General features: G+C 39.2%; 1 protein-coding gene and 2 pseudogenes across 2 annotated transcripts in view; 1 reads left to right on the top strand and 2 right to left on the bottom strand.

Annotated features, from left to right (window-relative positions):
* The window catches only part of LOC111342248 (uncharacterized), a 189693-nt pseudogene that overhangs the window by 105804 nt on the left and 60295 nt on the right, over positions 1-23594 (bottom strand). The gene's annotated exons all lie outside the window — the stretch shown is intronic.
* On the top strand, positions 14139-15110 carry LOC148721484 (uncharacterized; annotated as a pseudogene).
* LOC111333238 (uncharacterized) overlaps positions 20903-23594 on the bottom strand; it is a 29927-nt gene continuing 27235 nt past the window's right edge. The window contains 5 exon segments of the mRNA XM_088736257.1: positions 20903-22028; positions 22168-22217; positions 22572-22647; positions 23020-23153; positions 23156-23171. Of these exon segments, the coding sequence (XP_088592383.1) occupies positions 21873-22028; positions 22168-22217; positions 22572-22647; positions 23020-23153; positions 23156-23171 (432 nt within the window). The 3' untranslated portion in view covers positions 20903-21872.

The raw sequence follows: 23594 nt of genomic DNA, 5'->3' as shown, positions 1-23594 counted from the left end.
AGTGGATGATTGGCAGGCCTGTGGCCTGAATTATTATTTCCCTCGGATTTCTAGCAAAGGTAAATAGATCAATCACATTTAATTCCAGTTTCATTTACATTAAATTTTATTCTGAATACAGTTGAACCCAGTAAATGGGCCACCCTCAGGGAACTGGCAAGTGGCCACTAAATAAGGGTTTTTATTTCTTTTTTTGTTAGATCCCAATGCAAATTTATAGCAAATGAACAGCTTTGCTCAATGAGCAAGGTAAATGTAAAGCAAATGTCAAATTTACGTCACACTTGCATGGAATTTTGTCAGGAACAAATACTTGAGTTTAGCTTCAGTTTATAGCTATTGCAAATTTAGTTCAAGCACACTTCTTTTTCAGCTTGAGGATAGTGTTTCAGAAGAAGACATTTCATTCCCAGCAGACAAGATGGATCACAGAAAGCTAATGGTATCATCTATAGGATAGTGAAAGAAAAACCATTGCAATCTGTGTCCCTTGCGAGGATTCGAACCTCCTGCAGTCAGCCTAGAGAAGGTGATCCCAGCTGTGAGGAGAGTTTCGTGCGCTCCTCTCAGTGCTTGTCTATTTTCGCGTCTCGAGGAGAGGTGCAGTGCAGATTGCCCATACTTTGTTCTTACCCTCTGGTACCTCGGCAATGATGTATCCGTATCGTTTCTATTTTTATGTTTTATGATTTTTTTATTTTCATTGATTGATACGAGCACTGAGCCGTTAAATAGGTCTCAAACCCGGAGGCTAGACAAGTCGGTTCTCGGCTGTAACCACCAGAGGACTGTGTCTGTGTTCAAGCGGGGATTTAACTGAACAACATTAAAAAATTATGGCATTTGCAGAACGGAATGGTGACTGTAGCTTAACTTGAGAGGGGCCACGAGAACTAATTGTTTATATCATATCAGTCAAAAATCAATTATCTCAGAAAAATTGCGCATCACCTTATCAGCTGGAAGACAAAAAAAAGTAAGAGCTGGGTCAATATTCATAAGGAACATCTGCTCTATCAGCTGGGCAGAGGAAGAAATTTGTGTGGACCTTTGTGATGATTCAAACCTCAATTTATTTAACATCGCTACCAAACGTTCTTATAGCAGAGCAGAAAGACAAACTTCTGGGTGGACGCATGTGAGGATTCAAACCTCAGGCTTTTTAATCAATATTCCTGGAAAGGAGAAAGATTGTAAGCCTTACATTTAATACGGAGAAAGAAATAAGCCACACGACAAAAGAAAACAAAGGCAAATAATATGAACCAGAAACATTACAAACTTGCCGCAATAGTCTACGAAGGTACTTTCTCAATGGGGCGTCCATGCCCCCACAGCCAGTAGACAACTCCGACCTCAAAAAATCTTCAGGGATTGAGTGCGAGGAAGTTTCAATGTTAATCGTCTCAAGCAACGTTCAGTAGCGGTTATGTTCTCATGTAATAATTAAAGACGTAAAGATATATATGGAGGTATGTATCAATACATACACATGACTTTTTTTATATTCAAATTAACTAACCTTCATAGTCAGATGAACTTGAAATTTCGTGAAATCACGGGAATTTGAAGTCGCCACGAAAGTATCTGTTAATTTCTTTCCGTTACCTTTCCGCTTATGCCTTTCGAAAGTTGAACGTGATTCGAAGCCATTAAAGCGCGCGCAGAAAACATTTCCTGACTTGTCATCGCACTCCATGCGCTCTTTAAAGGAGATGCAAAAATGAAACCGTCGCTTTCAATAAGATGTTTCGACCCCAGAAAGAATTGTGAGCTCACGTTGCTGCACGTAAAACAAAATTTGCTCTTCTGGCTCATCAGTGCAAGTGTTGGCTGATTTGTGATGAATATTCTGTTGACAGTTCAGATTACAATGAGACTATCTTTAATGCATGAATTAAAGATGTCAGAACAGCTATACTCATTTAAATCTCACCTTAAAGTCAACTTAAATGTATTTTAATGAAACACCCTCTTTTGTGCCAAAAAAGAAACCACTTAAAGGATACTGAAAGATTTGCGCTACTAAAGTTAAACTTATGTTCAATTAAAGATTCATTAAAGGTTAGAGTTACCTTTCGGATATTTCATTTGACAATTAAAGACGATTAAAGCTTTACTCAACCTTTAAGACTGCTTTAGATTTTGCCTAAAGGCACTGAAATAAGAACATTCGTCCTGTGATGGGTTACCTATGGTAGATGGGGGTAAACGTGGTAGAACATGGGTTAACTAGGGTAGATGAGGGTAAACGTGGTAGAACCTGGCTAAACAAGGGTACATGGGGGTAAACGTGGTAGAACATGGGTTAACTAGGGTAGATGAGGGTGAACGTGGTAGAACATGGCTAGACCAGGGTAGATGGGGGTAAACGTGGTAGAAAATGGGTTAACTAGGGTAGATGATGGTGAAAGTGGTAGAAGAGGGGTTACCTAAGGTAGATGAGGATAAACTTGGTAGAACATGGCTAAACAAGGGTACATGGGGGTAAACCTGGTAGAACATGGGTAAACTAGGGTAGATGAGGGTGAACGTGGTAGAACATGGCTAAACCAGGGTAGATGGGGGTAAACGTAGTAGAACATGGGTTACCTAGGATAGATGAGGGTAAACGTGGTAGAACATGGGTTACCTATGGTAGATGGGGGTAAACATGGTAGAACATGGGTTAACTAGGGTAGATGAGGGTAAACGTGGTAGAACATGGCTAAACAAGGGTACATGGGGGTAAACGTGGTAGAACATGGGTTAACTAGGGTAGATGAGGGTGAACGTGGTAGAACATGGCTAAACCAGGGTAGATGGGGGTAAACGTAGTAGAACATGGGTTACCTATGGTAGATGAGGGTGAACGTGGTAGAACATGGCTAAACAAGGGTAGATGGGGGTAAACGTGGTACAACATGGGTTGACTAGGGTAGAGGAGGGTGAACGTGATAGAACATGGCTAAACAAGGGTAGATGGGGTTAAACGTGGTACAACATGGGTTAACTAGGGTAGAAGAGGGTGAACGTGTTAAAACATGACTTAATAAGGGTAGATGGGGGTTAACTTGGTAGAACATGGGTTAATTAGGGTAGATGAGGGTGAACGTGGTAGGACATGGCTAAACAAGGGTAGATGGGGGTAAGCGTAGTAGAACATGGGTTAACTAGTGTAGATGAGGGTGAATTTGGTATAACAGGGGTTACCTAGGGTAAATGAAGGTGAACGTGGTAGAACATGGGTTAACTAAGGTACATGGAGGTAAACGTGGGAGAACATGGGTTAACTAGGGTAGATGAGGGTGAACGTGGTAGAACATGGCTAAACAAGGGTAGATGGGGGTAAACGTGTTAGAGCGGGGGTTACCTATGTTAGATGAGGGTGAACGTGATAGAAGATGGCTGAACAAGGGCAGATGGGGGTAAACGTGGGAGAACATGGGTTAACTAGGGTAGAAGGGTAGAAGATGGTGAACGTGATAGAACATGGCTAAACAAGGGCAGATGGGGGTAAACGTGGTAGAACATGGGTTGACTAGGGTAGAGGAGGGTGAAAGTGATAGAATATGGCTAAACAAGGGTAGATGGGGTTAAACGTGGTACAACATGGGTTAACTAGGGTAGAAGAGGGTGAACGTGTTAGAACATGCCTTAATAAGGGTAGATGGGGGTTAACTTGGTAGAACATGGGTTAACTAGGGTAGATGAGGGTGAACGTGGTAGAACATGGCTAAACAAGGGTAGATGGGGGGAAACGTGGCAGAACATGGGTTAACTAGGGTAGAAGAGGGTGAACGTGATAGAACATGGTTAAACAAGGGTAGATGGGGGTAAACGTGGTACAACATGGGTTAACTAGGGTAGATGAGGGTTAACGTGGTAGAATATGGCTAAACAAGGGTAGATGGGGGTAAACGTGGTAGAAAATGTGTTAACTAGGGTAGACGAGGATGGACGTGGTAGAACATGGCTAAACAAGGCTAGATGGGAGTAAACGTGGTAGAACATGGGTTAAGTAGAGTAAAAGAGGGTGAAAGTGTTAGAACATGGCTGAATAAGGGTAGATGGGGGTAAACGTGGTAGAACATGGGTTAACTAGGGTAGATGAGGGTGAACGTGGTAGAACATGGCTAAACAAGGGTAGATGGCGGTAAACGTAGTAGAACATGGGTTACCTATGGTAGATGAGGGTGAACGTGGTAGAACATGGCTAAACAAGGTTAGATGGGGGTAAACGTGGTAGAACATGAGTTAACTAGGGTAGAAGAGGGTGAACGTGATAGAACATGGCTAAACAAGGGTAGATGGGGGTAAAAGTGGTACAACATGGGTTAACTAGGGTAGAAGAGGGTGAACGTGTTAGAACATGTCTGTATAAGGGTAGATGGAGTTGAACGTGGTAGAACATGGGTTAACTAGGGTAGAAGAGGGTGAACGTGATAGAATATGGCTAAACAAGGGTAGATGGGGTAATCGTAGTTGAACATGGGTTACCTATGGTAGATGAGGGTGAACGTACTAGAACATGGCTAAACAAGGGTAGATGGGGGTAAACGTGGTAGAACGTGAGTTAACTAGGGTAGAAGTAGATGAACGTGATAGAACATGGCTAAACAAGGGTAGATGGTGGTAAACGTGGTAGAACATGGGTTAACTGGGGTACATGAGGGTGAACCTGGTAAAACATGGCTAAACAAGGGTAGATGGGGGTAAACGTGGTACAACATAAGATAACTAGGGTAGATGAGGGTGAACGTGGTAGAACATGGCCAAACAAGGGTAGATGGGGGTAAACGTAGTAGAACATGGGTTAGCTATGGTAGATGAGGGTGAACGTAGTAGTACATGGCTAAACAAGGGTAAATGGGAGTAAACGTGGTAGAACATGGGTTAACTAGGGTAAATGAGGGTGAACGTGGTAAAACATGGCTAAACAAGGGTAGATGGGGGTAAACTCGGTAGAACATGGGTTAACTAGGGTAGATGAGGGTTAACGTGGTAGAACATGGCTAAACAAGGGTAGATGGGGGTAAACGTGGTAGAACATCGGTTACCTTTGGTAGATGAGGGTGAACGTAGTAGAACATGGCTAAACAAGGGTAGATGGGGGTAAACGTGGTAGAACATGGGTTAACTAGGGTAGAAGATGGTGAACGTGATAGAACATGGCTAATCAGGGGTAGATGGGGGTAAACGTGATAGAACATGGGCTAACAAGGGTAGATGAGGGTGAATGTGGTATAACAGGGGTTACCTAGGGTAAATGAGGGTGAACGTGGTAGAACATGGGTTAACTAGGGTACATGGAGGTAAACGTGGGAGAACATGGGTTAACTAGGGTAGATGAGGGTGAACGTGGTAGAACATGGCTAAACAAGGGTAGATGGGGGTAAACGTGTTAGAACATGGGTTACCTATGGTAGATGAGGGTGAACGTGGTAGAATATGGCTGAACAAGGGTAGATGGGGGTAAACGTGGGAGAACATGGGTTAACTAGGGTAGAAGATGGTGAACGTGATAGAACATGGCTAAACAAGGGTAGATGGGGGTAAACGTGGTAGAACATGGGTTATCTAGAGTAGATGAGGGTGAACGTGGTAGACCAGGGGTTACCTAGGGTAAATGAGGGTGAACGTGGTAGAACATGGGTAAACTAGGGTTGATGGGGGTGAACGTGAGAGAACATGGGTTAACTAGGGTAGATGAGGGTAAACGTGGTAGAACATGGGTTAACAAGGGTAAATGAGGGTTAACGTGATAGAACAGGGGTTACTTAGGGTAGATGAGGGTGAAAGTGGTAGAACATGGGTAAACTAGAGTAGATGGGGGTAAATGTGGGAGAACATGGGTTAACTAGGGTAGATGAGGGTGAACGTGGTAGAGCATGGCTGTACAAGGGTAGATGGGGGTAAACGTGGTAGAACATGGGTTAACTATGGTAGATGAGGGTGAACGTGATAGAACATGGCTAAACAAGGGTAGATGGGGGTAAACGTTGTAGAACATGATTAACTAGGGTAGATGAGGGTTAGTGTGGTAGAACATGGTTGATCAAGGGTATATGGGGGTGAACCTAGTAGAACATGGGTAAATTAGGGTAGATGTTGGTTAAAGAGGGAGAAGAAAGGTAAATGATATAACAAGGTTACATAGGACATATCGTGCTACATACATGAACGTAATAATACTTAGTATTAATGTGTATTAGTTGTTGGGACATGATATGGACCTAACATGAACGCTTTACCCAGGCTTCGCCATACGCAAGTATTCTTGTGTAAAAAAGTGTCATCACTAATATAAACCACAGAAATTGTTCACCCCTTCTTCGGAAAACTAATTTCTGGCGACCCCTAGCGGGGCGGCAGCCTATTCTTTACAATACGGACAAAAAGCCAATTTTTGAAAAATTTTTCGATTTCCACCAATGCCTGTTGAGGTAAATAATTCGACCATAGAGCTACATATGCCTGTGGAGACACAAAATAAGCTTGCAATCATAGATTCAAAATGTGGATCACTCGCTAAAGCTAAATATTCAACAAAATGTGGATCGCTCGTTAGCTAACTATTCAACTGCATACACATATGACTGTTTAGGCTAGAGACAAATTCTGAGTTGATTTCATCCGCGGAGAGCATCCATTCGTCGTGGAGCTCATTGTTTTTCAACCTTTGAATAAAAAGAAAACTCCTTGAGCCCAACATTAATAAGTTGTCATTTGCTCAATGACGTCGAACATCCCTCAAAATGTTTTGGTCTTGCCGAAAGGCTTTTAGCGAATTTTGAAGGACAAAAGCTTGATTGTGATATATAAAGCATAAAATATGGAGAGCGCCAACAAGGGTTCATGAATGTGAATGACACCATTCATCCTTGCCTTTCCTTTTGTTCAGCATTGATGAATACTTTCACAACTTACAAGCAGGCAGTTGCTATTTTTAGAAATGTCACTCTGACTTCTTTAAGTGAATCAAATGATTCATTTCATACTTTTGACCCTTACACTAGAGACGTTGATGATGTGCCAAATTCACAGCAACTTTATCAAAATTTAGGTGATTTAGGTGAACCTGGAATACTGTTTTCTTCTTTAGCAAATGAACTGACATGTGAGTGTTTTGAAATTATCCCTCTGACGCCAGCACCCACGTTCACATTGAGACTACTAGTTAATAATTGACCACCGTAATGAATCTATAATTTAGGTGCTTGCTCGTGATCGGCTAAGCTTAAAGTATTCATAGTACATTGACAAGAAAAGAAATTTTGAAAGTTTGCAAGTAAAATCTACATAGAGGCTCACCTTTTCAGATCAATTCCGAGCAAAGAAGGGAAGCTTGCAAGCAGCAATCTCCCCATGGCTGCATCTGTATGGTTTTTTGTAAATGAGATGTCAACCAACCTCCCACTTGCCTTCAAGGCTTCCATCTTTTCCCAGACGGTGCTTTCGACAAAGGTGGGTCTAAATAAATAAAAGTCCTCATGAAGGCTCGCTTACTGTACTGCACGTCTGTTTGCGATTCCAAGGCTGACATGTTCGTAGCGCGGCGTGGTGAAATTGAAGAGACGCGAATGTAATGCGAACAAAACGTTTAAATGAATGAGCCAATCATCGTATTACAAAATCATCCAATTACATGATTCACAGAATTACAAATTAAGGGCGGTGTTTCTGCATTCGTTTTAGCAAGAAGTTCCAAATCTAGACATGAACATCAGAAGCAATCTTGGTAAATCTTGATCAGCTATTTTTCTGGCCGAAAAAAATAAAAAAAAATTACAACACGAAGAAAAGCTTCACCGCGCGTGTAATATGTAATCCGAAGACTCGTGTTGCTGTTCATAACAGTTCCTAAGGGAGTGTTCGGTGACGGCTAGATGTAAATCGAATTAATCTTTTATTCGCAATCTTTTACTATAAACTTTTGGTATTAACGAATGATTCTGACGACGGGTGATGTGAAAAAGGCAAAGAATCCAGTTTTGAATAGTATCTTTTTTTCTCATTGACATATTCGCTGCAATTAGAGCCACGAAAATTCCAGTCTTTGTGATTGTCTTTTTGAGTTGACGACAAATACATCACCTCATCTGTGAGCCAATCAGTGAAAAGGAATCGTTAAGGACTTCACTTGTCAGATCTAGCAATTGTCCGGCGCGGTGTGTCATAAGTACGAGTCATCGTTTTTGTCTGTGCACGTGTTGTTGCTTTAATAATTTGTTAGAAACTTTACTTGAATAAATGCGCAGCGTTTTTAGTTGACATACTCGAGTATACTTTGAATATAGTTGGGAAATTAAAAAGACAAAAAATGAGAAAAAAAAACATATGGCTTTTGCTGTGTTCTTCGCCAATAGCAAACTATTCAAAATTGCAGCTCCCGAATAAGCGCCGCCGTGTAATAAACGCCCCCTCCCTGTATCAGGCATCGGCGTTTTTTTCTAAAAGTTTATATTTTACACTAACCATCTTAATTTACAAACTGAATGTTAAGTAATAGCACGGGGAGTTTGACACTTTGAAGGTATTGTGAATCAGCTATATCTTTCCATAATGTAAAGTTCCGTTGTTTAAACCGAGTCAGCCCGAGTACGGAAGAGTAATGGACAAATGGATAAAATTACCCAAGAGTATAAGGGAGGTCGAGACCCTCAAGTCGTTGAAAGGAAAGATACGCCAGTTCAGTATAACTGAGTTCTTGGATGATGGCTGCATACGCTGTAGCCTCTGCTCCTCTTGAATTTTATATATTTTTACTCCAAATCCCGCAATTAGTTAACTATCCATTTTCTCTTAGTTATAGCCCCTGGTCTCCTTGTTCTTTTTTTAGTGTCCCCCAAATTAGTAAGGGATTCTTCCTTAGCTAGACGGCTTTAGATACTTTTAAAAAGTTTCACTACCACTACTACTACTACTACTACTGTTGAGGGGTTTTTACCACTCGCTTGGCAAATTAACAAGAGGTACTGAGACTCTGTAATTTTCTTCTTTATTCTCTCCCTTGTTCCACTGCTTATTTCTACTAATTTCAGCAAGGAGTGCTCCAGTATTAAATACAAAAATCACAGACATGTTTGGGTTAGCTAACCGTGGGAACTTCCAAAACAGGATGTTCAGTGTGGGTAAAACTCAAGGTCAGTTTTACCAACTCAAGCATGACCACCTAGCAAACTAGTTATCTTCTACCATAACAAGGGATTAAAATGTCTAGCACGGTAAGTGCTGAGCCAAGTTCAAGCACACACTAAAAATAAATGATCAAAACTATAGATTCATCAAAATAGCACGTAGGGGCGAAAAGGCGAGACTAAATCAAACAAAAGGTAAACCTAAAAATGCTTGAAATATCGAGCCTTGAAAACGCTCTACAACACTACTACTACTACTACTGCTGCTACCACTACTACTTCTACGTAATAGATCGTAATTGCACCAAACATGCACCGAGAAAAATATTTAAGGACGCTGAAAGCGGCTTTCACTTAATTATCAAACGACAAAGATTCTTTGGGAATTGTGCTTATCGAAGTAACAAAAGAAGTCTCTTTTTATATTCATTACTATTCATTGATCAAGATGCATAACGGGATCAATTGCCAGGTATAAAAGAACAGAAGTGTGATATTAATTTATCAAATGAGTTAATCTCTCAGCGAGGAAAATTCTTGGAGAACAAGTATTGAACATGAATTTAAGCGAAATCATCGATTTAGAACGAGGACCGCGATTTATGCTGATCGAGTGGCTACAAAGGCGCTACTCACTTTCCGACCCACTTCACTGTGCTCAGTGCAACAAAGCAATGGAGCTAACACAGAGGAACGACAATCATGTAGATGGATATCTCTGGTGAGTAATGCATTTTCTTTCTGCGTCGATCTGTATTTAGTCATTATCTAACACGGGCAAAGAGTAGGGAGTGGACAACAATACGTGGAATGAAACCTTGCAAGTGCATTTGCTTGCCTCGATCACGCAAGCTTCCCATTTCAACGTCTAAACATAAATCCCTTTACTGCTTAACTACAGAATAATTGAACTCTCCAAAATAATACTAGAAGTAGGTGGTTTGCACGTTACGTCATCGCCGCCATGTTGGTGGACGTAAACAATAGATATCTCATTAGCTTGTTTTGTTCGTCCACCAGCATTTGTTCCTTTCACCAAATCTAGAGATAGCGGCTATGCGCAAACAAAACTCCCACCTCCATAAAACACAAGGGACGCGATAAAGAAACAAATGGTTGCCTCGTTCGAATTCTTAATGTTTATGCTATTGTTGGAAGAATATCAAACATTACGTGCGTGTTTTTCAACCTGGAATAGAGCTCGGTCTTGGAAGCGTCCGTTACATAACTTATCTCTTTCTCCATCTTACTCAACAAACACTTTGGTTCTATCATTACCCGTTTAAGATTTGATTTTCATTGGAAAAATCCACCTGCATAATTTTTCTAGAATAGGAAGGAAGTTATGAGGTCTGTAAGTCACTCTGACACTTGTTTCTTCGGAACGAAATAAGTCACACACGTCACGTGTTAATTCTACCTCCAAACCCACCTGATACTTTGGGCCAATTCACTTCCTACACGCTCGCCAGCAGATTCTGTTAATCGGTAGCCAAGAGGCAGAATACTAAGTTGTAGAAGGGCAACTTCTCTCCATCTCCAAAGAGCTTCGCCATTCAGCTGGAGTTGAAACACGGGACTGATTTCATCGACAAACGGAGGAACGTGTATTGATCAGCAGGGGATGGATCGCGGTTTTTCAATGCAATCGTAAGAATCTGGAACTCTCTATCTATCATAATTAACCTGGAAAGCTTTTTTCATTAAAATGCCTTCAAGAATGTTTTTAATAAAACAGTATGAAACAAAATTTCCAACTAATGGTATTTGTTACTCTGGATTGGCGTGTACTTAGAATGTCTAAATATTTTCACGCGATATATAGATTTATTCTGTGCTTTTTCGATATAATATGTTGCCAGTGTGTGGATTTTAGCATTTATAAGAATATATATATTTTTTCTTCTGCGCAATTTCGAATTTCAAGTTTTATTCTTGCCTAGGCGTGTGCTTATAGCATGGGCCTAAGTGTCCCGTTCCCATCCTGCCGCATTGGATATAGACATTTTTTTTTTTGTCTTCATTTGTATATATCCTCTCTTATAACCCACCCATTAATTTTGGCTCGATTTTTATCGGTTACTTTACGTCACGTGATGCAAAGTCATAGGACATTTATTACCCAATAACCCCTGTCCGAGTCGATATTTGTCCTCCTATTTTTTCCGTGAAAAAGAGACATAGTCATCACAAGAGTTTCAACTTTTCAGTTCTCCTATTTAGATGGAAGGTAACCAAACTCGTTTTTTTGAGTCTAGCGATAGTGACATTAAGGAGCTGGTCGCAAAAGTCAAGTTTTTGAACAGCACGTCGGAAAATGTGAACCAAAAGCGCCAAGTTTTCGAATTTTTGATCTAAGGGGCGATATGGGAGTTAATTTCGAATGACAGCTTGTCAAGTTTTGGTCCAATCACACTGAAAATAAAGTTAATGAAACCAATCAAATGTACTTGCTTGCTTGCGTCAATCACGCGCATTCGCCATCAGATCACCAATGGCTTTCAGTTTTTACTGTGTTTACGCGCAATTTAATTGCGATGTGAAAATTGATGGGAGGGCTATAAAATAAATAAACCCCGTTCTGGCTTGCTGGTATGTCGGCTGATAATGTCCTTGGCTGAGAGATTGTCCTCAAATTTTCATATTTGCCCTCGAAGCTTCGCTTGTCGGAAAAATATTCATCTTTCGGAAAATCTCTCAGCTGACATACCAGCCGCCCGAAGGCTTTATTTACTAAATAAACTGGTGCTCATTAACCTTGATTCCTACAAAAATTAACACTAAAAAAGATTAAATTAATCTACTTTAAAAGACTAGTAAATATATTTTGAAACTTCCAGCGCCGTTTGATTAACAGACTAAATTTGAACTTTAACAATAATGTCATTAGAACAGCAACTTTTCTCAGTGTTTCTAACCTGTAGCCCCAGGACTATGATTGAGTGAGTAGATATGGGTAGATAAGTTTATTTCTCACATTTTCACGGAAAATCTGAATTACAATGTGGTTACAATTATTTAACAAATATATAAAATTACATGCGTGGATAGGGACTGGGCTACAATGGGTTTAGAAATACAAGTTAATTAATTAAATAATTAAGAATTAACATTTAACTATGTGGGTATGCAAATATATATAAAAGGAAACTCTTATTTGTTGAAGGCTAAAATAGTCCTTGTGAAAAAGCTGCGGCGCAGTCTTTCGGTCCTGCATTTAGTCACTGAAAAATTGCTAGCGTTCCTCAATTGATACTGATGCACTTGCTTTCTTTCTTTCGGGAGACGTTTAAAAAGTGGCCCTCCTCTTGACATATTTTCAAGAGTTTTAACACAAAGTTCACCACGTCTTTCAACTAATGTTCTTAAATGAAGGAATTGCAGAGCTTCTGGGTAAGATAAAGTAGGTACTATGATTTTAAGAGCACGCTTCTGTATTCGTTCTAGCTCTTGTGAAAGGTAGGATGGGAGGGCGTGGTGCCATACTACACAGCAATATTCAAGAACAGATCGTATCAGTGAGATATAGATAGTGGTTAAATCATTCATCTCCACACCCCCTCGACGGAGTACTCTGAGTATGTGTAGGCGTTTAGAAGCCTTGGTGACAGTAGCTTCAATGTGATTGTTCCATTTTAAGTTATTCTGAATCACCAGGCCAAGTACTTTGTGGGAAGTTACAAGCTCTAATTGTTGGTCGCCGATCTTCAAATGAGGGAGTTCTGTGGGTTCCTTGAGAAAGCATATGCGCATTTCTTTACACTTTTTAGCGTTGAGTTTCATCCAGTTACTGGAGCTCCAAGAGGCCACAGTATCGAGACTTGTTTGGATGGTTGAGGTGCTGTTCCTTACGAGCCCCTCAGACAACGATACATCATCTACAAACTTCCAAGTGCAGGATTTAGGATCAGAGATGTTCAAGTTATTTATCATCACCAGGAAAAACATTGGACCGAGTTTTGTTCCCTGGGGGACGCCGGCTGTTGTTAGAAGCCAGTCAGAGACGGAGCCAGGTAACTTAACGCGTTATCGACGGTTAGTCAGGAAGCTTATTATCCACAATATTAAAAATATGCGAACTCCTAAGCCCAGAAGCTTCTCTATCACTACGTTGTACCCGATACGATCGAAAGCCTTAGAGAAATCTAGAGAGCAAAGGCGGAGGTGTCGCCCGGGTGAGTCGAGGTACGTAAGCCAGGTGTGAATCATGTCCAGTAAACAATACGTTGTTGAAGTTCCCTTCAGGCACCCAAACTGATTTGGGTCGATTTTATCCTTGACATCGTCAATTAACCATGTAACTACGAAGTCCTAAAGGACTTTGGACAGACAGGGAGTCAACGAAATAGGTCTGGTGTCGCCTTCATCCATACGTGGATGTAAATATATTGATAGAAGAGAAATTGTTTTCCCGTGTCAGTTTGGGACAGATTAAACATTTCGTGAAATAGAAGAAATATAATGCCAAAAACAAATTGGACGGTTTTTGCTTTCAAGGAAGTTTACTGTGCGAGGTATTGTTAGTCTAGAATTGTAAGGCATTTTGCGCTGGCTTACAGCGGATTACCTTTAACGAGATACGATAGAAGCATGGATAATATAGCAAAGGTCAGGAAAATTACTTAAACAACCGTCCTCTTGAAGTGATTACAGGGATTAGTAACAAAGAGGAGCTGAAGGATGCAAAAGGGAACAAGATCGGTTACCATAGGGAACACATGATCCCCTTTGTAACCCGTGTAGCTGCAAAAAGCAACATGTTACTAAAGGGAATGTCACAAACAGGAAAATTTAGTTACCATAAGCTTGGAAAACATGTTCCCTTTTGCGGTGTTATACGTGTATCAATTTCATAACATTACTGTGTATAAAGTGAGTTTCCCTTTCTTATTCATCCATCGATACATCCGCCTATAAACAGTTGTGCGTTTGAAACGGGCCTTGCATATGTTTTTTTATTACTGTGAGTCTCATAACCACCTCATGTCATACTTTCCAAGTAAATATCCCCCTTAATCCTCCAACAGGAGATGCAGCGGATGCTCCAAAAGAAGAAGTCTTAGGACCAATACCATATTTGAGGAATTCCCAAAGGTGCCGTTAGCAACCCTTCTCAAGACTATCTACTACTTCACTCACGATGACCCTCAGCACAGAATGGTGAGAGCTCTGGGCATTAATGCCAGTTTGACTTCAAAGATTTGTAGACGACTGCAAGATATCTGTTCTGTGGATCTACAAAACAGACCATTTATTCCTTTTGGGGGTCCTGGTACTGTGGCTAAGTGCGATGCGAGCAAGTTCAACCACAAGCCGAAGGTAAAAGTGGTGAAGATTAAGCGAATAAACAAAAACTAACGAGAAAAAGCAGGAAAAAACAAGAACAAAACGAAACAAAACACAGGCATAAAATAAATCTAGTCAAATGGTACAAAATCAAACTGGTGCTGATGAACCGTCTAAAAAAGTTAGTTGACTAATAAGTTAAAATCTGCATTTATTTTATCTTTTAATACAACAGGGTAAGGGGGGCTACCCGTCAATCGTGGGTTTTTGGAGTCGTGTCTTCAGAATATTCTCCAGCAAGAGGCTTTTTCCAGGTTATAGAAAGAAGAAATGCAGCCACACTGTTACCAATTATACAGAAATGTCTTCTGCAGGGAACTGAAGTGCACACTGACGATTGGGCAGCGCACAATCGACTGATTGGGCTGCCCAACATTAATGCACATGAAGTCGTTGTCCATGCCCACAACTTCGTGGATCCTCGCACTGGCGTGCACACGCAAGAAGTGGAGTCAGCATGGAGCCAACTGAGGCTGGGCTGCAATAGAAGAAAAGGATTGAAAAGAGAAGATCTGCAATCCTACCTGGATGAGAGGATGTGGCGGCGGTGGAGGGGTGGCAGTTATGACGTCATAACGAGGAATTTTTTTTTCCATTTTGCCTCTGCAGTTTCCGACTGACACTCCAGTTCTGTAATTTTTTTAAAATGAAAAAGTAAAACAATTTCTTTGAATAGTCAAACCGTTATAACATCCAGTTTCTCTTTCTTTAAGCCCTAATAAAAAGCAGCCCTTAAGTGTGTAAAATCTTCGATTGAAAGAAAATTGCAAGCTGTCACATTTATTTTTTTTATTATAAAAGTTGCAAGTGTATAAGGTCAATCAGTTTCAAAAGCGTAAAAATTCCATTCAAACATGAATATTTGAACTCGTTGACAAAAAAGAGAATTAAGTTTTATTCTTATGACCAATAATTTCAAATATACCAAAGACAACTTTGAGAGATAGCCAATTTCAAGACGGTAGGCTTATTATAGTGTTTAAATTTAATATGGATATATCAACAAAGTTGAAATGGTAAATTGGCCACCGTAACGATTACAAAAGCTGACGTTTCGAGTGTTAGCCATTCGTTGGAGCGAATAGAGGAATTGTTGGTTGTTTGTGCTTTTAAAGGCAGAAAATGGAGCTACGTTATTGGTGGGGAAATGGCAACGAGAAAAAAAAAGAATAAATTAGTGGTATGAAAAGCGTTCGTTTGATTATTATGGTGATTACATTTAAGATGCGTATATATATTTCTACTAGGCTTTTGCTAAGTAACTCATGAGAAAATGTACATATTCGATGTTACTGTTTTGTATATTATGTGTCCAAGGGCATTCAGTCAAATAGGCCACGTGTACGACTAACTTCATTTATTTAAAACTTACAATTCCAGTTAATTAAATAAAGATAAGGTCTTATGAAAATTTCTATTGGGTGTCCGTGTTTTGTATGCCATGTATAAAAAGGCCTTTCCCTTTCGCTTAAAACACGAAAAATTGCTTATATTGTTTGAATTATGACTTGATTGAATTAAAGTAAAGTCAACGTAAACATGTCTTTCCTTTCTACATTAACTCACTTGCCATAATCCTAAAAAATGCATATGATCATGAGATGGAAGGTTGGGCAGGGTTGATTAAAATGAATCTAACATTTTAGATTCGGTGTGGGATAAAAAATGTGGGACAAGAAAGGTATAAAATAGGTATGCAACAATATGGCTGGGAAATTCGCCGCTGAGGGAAAGAATGAAAATCGCCGCTGACGATATGCGAAGAATTCGAGGGTTAAATGCTAATTTTTTGGACCAAATTGTTAATGCGAAATGACAACAACAATATCGTGATTGGAGAAAGGTAAAAAGACAAATACCAAGCAGTGAAACAAGGGGAAATATTTTGAAAGGTTTTTTTTTTCTTGCAATAGTTCATTTAATTTATTTCTTTAGTTGTAAAAGACAAAAAGAGAGGAGAATCGATATCGAGCTCAATATTGGCTGATTGCCCTCCGTGGTCGAGTAGAATCGAGTACGAATTCAATGGAACTCAATTTCAATCGAACTCAATATTCCAAATGTCTTCCGAGGTCGAGTAGAATCGAGTACGATTTCAATCGAACTCAATTTTAATCGAGCTCAATATTGGCCGATTGACTTCCGACTTTGAAATTACTCATCCCGCCATCGGTTGCGAGTTTATCAAACGCCATTGGTGTTTCTTAGGCAGATTGCAGTTTCGAATCTTTTTCAATAACGTCAATTGCCTACTAAGAACAAATTCGTCACAGAGGAACGACAGGAGTCGCGTAGGCCCATCAAACATTTTAACTTTTGAACGAATGGCAACAGACTGTGAATTCCCGTTACAATCCACGTAATATTCACGCCGTATCTCGCTGCCGCCGAAGGTGTTCGCTCCGACCCGTCAAGATGCAAATGACTCAAGTATGATTTTGCGCAATTATAGTGCGCACAATAATGTGAATAAAACCTTTTGGCTGATCGATTTTGTTATTTCGTGCACAACATGGATCTCCATTATTTTAGTAATTTAAAGAGAGCTAATCCTTCAAGGATAATTCGATGGCTTTAAAACCGGGGATTATTGGCCAATCCATGGCACTGCGGCGAGTGCAACCAAGACATGATAATGATTCAACGATCCGATGCTCACGTGGACGGATTTCGATGGTAGGGAAGAGTATTTGTATCCTAGATTTTGCATGAAAGTAATTATGGATCAAGTTTTGAGGCCTCAGATATTTTAGTCTTCGTTTTGTAGTATTCCGATTAAAGATTTATTTTGTCGAAGTCGATGGAAACTTTGACGCGAAGGTAAGTTATCCTATTAAGACTAAGAAGCTCAGCAATATGACCATAATCATGGTAAGTTAAAATCAATCTCATTTAATATCCAACTTGATCTGTTTGTATAAGGAAAACAAAAGAGAAAAAAAGTAACAAAAAACTGTACGAAAACCAAAACTGCGTCAACATAAGCGCTTTAGTGAACTTCTGCTCGTAGTTTATTCTTCTTGAACGACAGGACCAGGTGGGCCACGGCTGACGCCCTATCTGCACTTGATAAAATGGTAATCAATTGTAACTCAAAAGGATGTATGATTCCCTTGTCATCATTTATTCTCTTTTTCGTTTTCCCCTTTTTTTGTTGTAACAGATACGTGGATATCTAGATATTCACGACTACCGAAAATTTTTTAAAACGGTAGTCTCACCTGGTCTCAATCTTTTTTTCAGGAGATGCTTTACTTGCAAAATGAAACGAAGCATTAGGAAAAAGTCTTTCTTTGCTAAGTTTCCGAAGCAATCTCTAGGGCAGCTCATTATGCTGATATACTTCTGGTCGGTGGACCTAAGCCGTAAGAAGACGACGCGGATGTTGGCCATCTCCAACAACCTGGTTTGCAAAGTATTTCGTGCCTTGGAGGATATTTGTTCCGTGGAATTAGCGACAAATCCATTCCTCCCGTTTCCAGCCGGAGGAGCAGCCGTTGTGAAATGGGACGAGAGTAAATTTAACCATAAAGCAAAGGTAAATTCAAAACTTGCTAAGTTTTAAGTAGCAGCATTTAATCGAACAAATTCCACCCGAGCTGATGTATTCGTATTAAAAAAAACCATACAAATTTTACTCAAAGTACACGATTAGCAACAAGATTTAAAAAAACTTAGTATACGGCTTAAAAGTGTTTACACCAAAGTTGATGGTGTAAAATATTTAAGGGTGAATCACTGTTTCCTGTCAAGTTACTCTACAAATATACTGTGCTGGAAAAGCTTTGTTAGAACATTTCCCGACGTCTGAAGCAGTTACATAAAAAAAGTAATGAACGATATCTTCTATTTTAGTACAACAGAGGAAGACGAGCCCCTGACGTCTGGGTGTTTGGTGTCATATACACCGCCACAAGTCCAGCCAAAGGCTTCTATCAGGTAGTCAGGCGTGGGGATCGGGCCACTCTTTTGCCAATTTTGGCTAAGTGCCTGCAATCTTAGCTTGTGATACATTAAATTATCCCTTTTAAAGCCTATACCTTTACTTAAATTGGCAGAGAACTTTAAATTCCATGTGTGCGAAGTTCTCTGCACTTGTAAATGTATTATTTTATAATTTAAAGAGTATCTTTTATGTTCCTTATAATACAAATAAGATTATAATTGACCCAAAACCGCAAATTTGCTAGACAGCTACAAGAAATCGATTGAAAGTGTGGAGTGAAAGCAACACGATTATGTTTTTCTTATAGCCACATTCTCCAAACCCGGAAAGTCTACACCTTTAAGATTTTGAAGGGACAACCCTTCAAGATTTCACATGGAGCAGCTTATAAAAGAAATGGCAAACAAAAAAAATAAAAACTCCTGACTTGCCTGATGCCATGACCACTGCAACTGTGCCTGTTGCATAAGAAGATGAATTCAAGTGCCTCCAGTGTGTGTGATACATGGTTAAATGATGAATACCCAATGCTGAGAGCTGAATCTTGTCCAAAAACTGAAACTCATGACCATCATCCGAGGTGTTGAAAACTCCAATCGTAAGATGAATTTCATTATACTGACCAAAGGCAATTTCCAAAAATTACGACTTGAGCTCAAAGTTGTTACAGAACGAAAGCAATGCCATTTTTATTTAATTTTTTTCAGTGAAGCAAAATCAAAATATTTAAACAAAATCGGCTTCAAAAATTGCGCCATGTGAAATTTCCGTATTTCTCTTTTATCTTAAAAAAAATAGGATAACTTGATTAAGCAAACTGAATCATCTTCAATGTGAAATACTTCGATGGAAATATACCATAGCACGCGTGTTGTGTAGTCCATGGGCCAAAGTAGGTTCTCATTACCACTCAGGGGGGCGAAAATGAGAGTGTTACCTAAAGAAGTATCTTTAACATACTATATTATTTCAAAAATATTTTCGGCTAAAAGCCACAATTTTACGATTTTATTTGAGAGAAAACTAAATCAAAACATAATGAAACTCGAAAGGCATCATGAATAATTTCCAAGATGGCGGCATCGCTGCCTGGTAGGTGCGTTGAAGTTCTTGTGCAACCTCCACGCTTTAAGGGGCACTATGCCCAAAATCTAGAGCGATTAGGCTTCTAAAAGTCAAAGCTTATTAAAAAAGAGAAAAAAATAAAGACTAGGTATTATTTTCTGTGAATTAGCTTACATACTTATAAACATTCGAAAGCAGGTTATCGAATATGGAGGTTCTAGTGCAGTCCCTAAGGTAAAGAAAAAGCTCAACTTAAAGAGCATCGTCGTCGTCTTTGACTTAACACTGTATGCAAAGGCAAGCGAGGAATAATGGAAACAAAGCGCAAAATTGAAAGGTATGGTTATGAAAATGGAAGTATTCCATACAGCATGCATCATGTTGTCAATCACTGGCAAGCGATTCCAGGATGCTGGCTTGCAGGAACTGTGTGTAGAGTGTGATGTGATAGCAGGAGGTTCTATTGCAGAAGTTCTAAAGGGACTTACTCGTGTATGAAGCCCTTATGGGACTGGCGTGGCAAGGATTCAGGACCTGTATAATGAGAGAATTATAAGCAGTCTTAGAGTAGCGTTGAAAACTTATATGGTGAGATTGACGATTTTTATGATGATATCTGCACAAGGTAGTTCAAGAAGTATGTTACCACTGCTTGTAATGTCAATTCTGTTCATTTATTTGAAAAGTATATGGTGTTTCCTCGGTGCGAAAGTGGAAAGCCATCCGAACTCTGCGTATCTTAAACTCAATCTGGTAGAGATCCTCCATGGTAAAATTCTGCGACGCAATGACCAAACTTAAACTGAAAACATTTGGTGGTCTCTCAAAGAAGATGAAAGTTTAACGTGAGACAAGTAAGTAAGTGATAATTGAGATTCATCGTGCACTGTTTGCTCCAATGATCACTATTGCTGAGAAGAGAAAACTGAAAATGAATGTAATTCCTCTGTCACCCCCTCTGAAATTTGCCTCGGGCCTTAAAAAATATACCAGTTGCAGATGTGATACCACAACCGTGTGCGCGAACTATTGAAGGAATAACAATGGTTCAGAAGATAAGAGGCGACCAAAATACATCTGCAGAGGTAGCTGATAGTATGATATCAATAGTTTTGCATGAACGAGCAGAAAACTAGTGCATTGGGGTAGTCTTTGATGTTTAACGAGATAGCTCAATAAATAATGCTGAGAGAGATAGAGCGGCGGGGATCAGAAAGCGCTCATTAATTTAGAATTTATATCTTTGAGATAGTTATAATTTCTGCCATCTCTTGTTGTGGAAGAATGAATGAACTTTGGTAATGGGCCAGGATCCGAAGCTTTGAACTTTATTCGACAGAAATATTCAGTACTTTTTTTCATGTGCTGAAATTCCAACAAGCGCGAGTGGAATAATTGTTTTATTAAAAAAAACGCCCCCAAGATATTAGACAAATCTTCTCGACTTTATTTTTTAAGAAGAAACTGGATGTTACAATGTACAGATATTAGATTATGGTATATTGGCTCATATACCATAATGACTAAGCCAATAAAAAGTCTTGAATTGCATTATCCAATGATCAAGTTTTTAATAAATAATAATATTGGTCAAGGCCTTCTCTGCACTTTACCATCCCAAGACAAAGAAAACAGAACTTACCTTAACGTATCTCAGCGCTAACCCTAAAGTTAATCCGAGGCCTGCCTAAAACACTCTAGTTAATCCGAGGCCTGCCTAAAACACTCTACTAAACATCTGCGCAAGCGCCAACAGCCAAAAATTGCCAAACGAGTCTCGTTTTGTCAAACGAGTCTCGTTTCTACAAACGAGTCTCGTTTCTACATACGAGTCTCGTTTCTATTCACAAACAAACGAGTCTCGCTTTAATTCGTTTATCGAGTGACTTATAAATCGTGACGACTGAAAATCGACTGGTTGCCCAGAAACTGTGAGTGTCAATTTGTGAAAATCGTGTACAGGTTGTTGTGCAAGCTCGAGAAAGTGAAATCGATCTCGGTTGCCCAGAAAACTAAAATGATCCGTATTCAGTTTCTATGAGATCCACTCGAGTTATTTTATTATAACAGTTACTTTCCCTGTGGCTTGTTGAATTTTGTGCTCAATATTCACTTCGCCTCAGCCAGATAATTGTAAATTAATCAAAGTTTTAGATTTTCAGCAGACGAGCTAACACTTCATTATTATCTTAGGTTTTTGTTCCTTTCTATTCCCAAAACAGGTCATTAAAATTAAAATGGTATGGTGAGTTGTCCGCTGAACAACAGCAACGCAGATGTAAGTGTAGTCAGACCTTTCTCCGAGAATTTCGGAGAATAACAACGTCATCTGATGTAGTAATTTCTCGACCGAAAAATGAACAAGTTAAATTTTTCGTCAGCAGTTAAAACGCTTTTCATACATATGAGTCTTTCATAATCCATAAGCGTAATGATTTCGACTGATTGTAACTGAGTGACTTTTCCAAATCTCTGCAAAGTTCATCAATGTCAGAAGATCTTTCTTTATATTTGCCAACATTTACTCCCATGACACTTACAAGGCCAGCCACCTACAAAAAACCACAGTCGCGTTTTCTCAGGTAGTCAAGAAATTCCTTAAAATACAAAAAAAGTAGATGAATAACTTTGAAACATCATTAGACCCAAAAAATTCAAACACCGAAAACAACGGCAACGTTCCCAAATTACCTCTGAATTGTAATCCATAAATCTTCTCAGAGTGTACAAATAATTATGTTCTGAAAACAAACAACAATAAGCCTTAGTGAGTAATGACACTTCACAAACTTCTAACTGAGACGAGAATAAGCAAAAATAAAAACTTTGTCAGACAAATACGTTTTTTGTTTACTAGAAAATGAACGGAAGTTACAAACGGTCATGAAAATGAGCAGTGAAGAACTCTGTCAGTGGTCATGTCATTTTGCGCTGCATTTCTCTTGTTTTCATTTTCTTTTCTAATTTGTTTCTGCTTAACATTGGTTTTTTCGGATTAATGAGCAAATGGTCATTACGCATCAACTTGAGCGAGAAATTGATACAGTTCGGTGACGAACATGATGCTAAAAACTAACTCCTTCCATAGACCTGACCTGTCTCTGGAGAAACATTTCTGGTTAAGAGTTCAATTACGGCTGTAGAACACTCCAACGCGATGTCTTCGTGTATCTGATAAATGAATGAACCAATAATAAAGTAAAATTAATTATGATTGATTCATATATAAGGCGGTTACAGATTGTAATGAAAAAAGAGGTACTCAATGCATACATGTGTCTCCTGCAATATGTTAATTATGATGATATGAATTAGCGAAACTAATGAACAACAAAGAGAATGGACAAAGAACAATTCAAAAGGCAACTATTAAGTCACTACAAACATAACAATATGTCAACAGTTGTCTCACCTCAGGTTTCTTTAGGCTTCCAGCTGGCTATTCTTGGTGTAAATTTCATAAATTTGCCAAGCTGACCAAAATGATTGCAGCTTGGAGTTCTGGCCACAACCAAAAAGATAAGATACACAATGAAAAGGTACCTTAACTGTTGCGATATTGGAAACTAAAGCAGCTCCGACTGTTTGGAGTTCTGAATCTTTGCTAAGGAGACAGTTGATTGTCACAGCAGGGAGTGGTGTTGAGTGACTGTCACCAAGCAAGGAGTAGTGACCAGGCTGATGGCACTGCAGAACTGCCAGGAAAGACAATATGTATCATCAAGTCAGTGAAATAATTCAAAACAAAACTATGGTTAATGCTATCGTGTTCATAATAAAGAAAATAATTTCATTATCAATTTTTTTTGGTCTTAAGATGTACATTTAGTAGGCATAGCAAAGTTGCAATTATAATCATGATAGCTAATAGATAAAAATTCAATATATAAAAAAAATAGTCAGACTTTATATTATCTAATTAAAGACTTGGACAAGTTAACTCTTTAACTCTCAAGATGTGATTATGAATTCTCACCTCTAGCTGCCACACATTTCCTTGTAAGTTGGTTAGGATAATTTGGTTTTCAATCGATGTACATGTAACAACTTTTATCTGATAAGTTTGAGTATTCTCACTAACTGTTTGCTGGATAATGTATGGATATTATGGGGAGAAG

The sequence above is a fragment of the Stylophora pistillata genome, chromosome 10 (genome assembly GCF_964205215.1).
Source record: "Stylophora pistillata chromosome 10, jaStyPist1.2, whole genome shotgun sequence".
NCBI lineage: Eukaryota > Metazoa > Cnidaria > Anthozoa > Scleractinia > Pocilloporidae > Stylophora > Stylophora pistillata.
The sequence above is the reverse complement of the archived record's forward strand: the minus strand, read 5'-3'. Positions and strand labels throughout refer to the sequence as shown.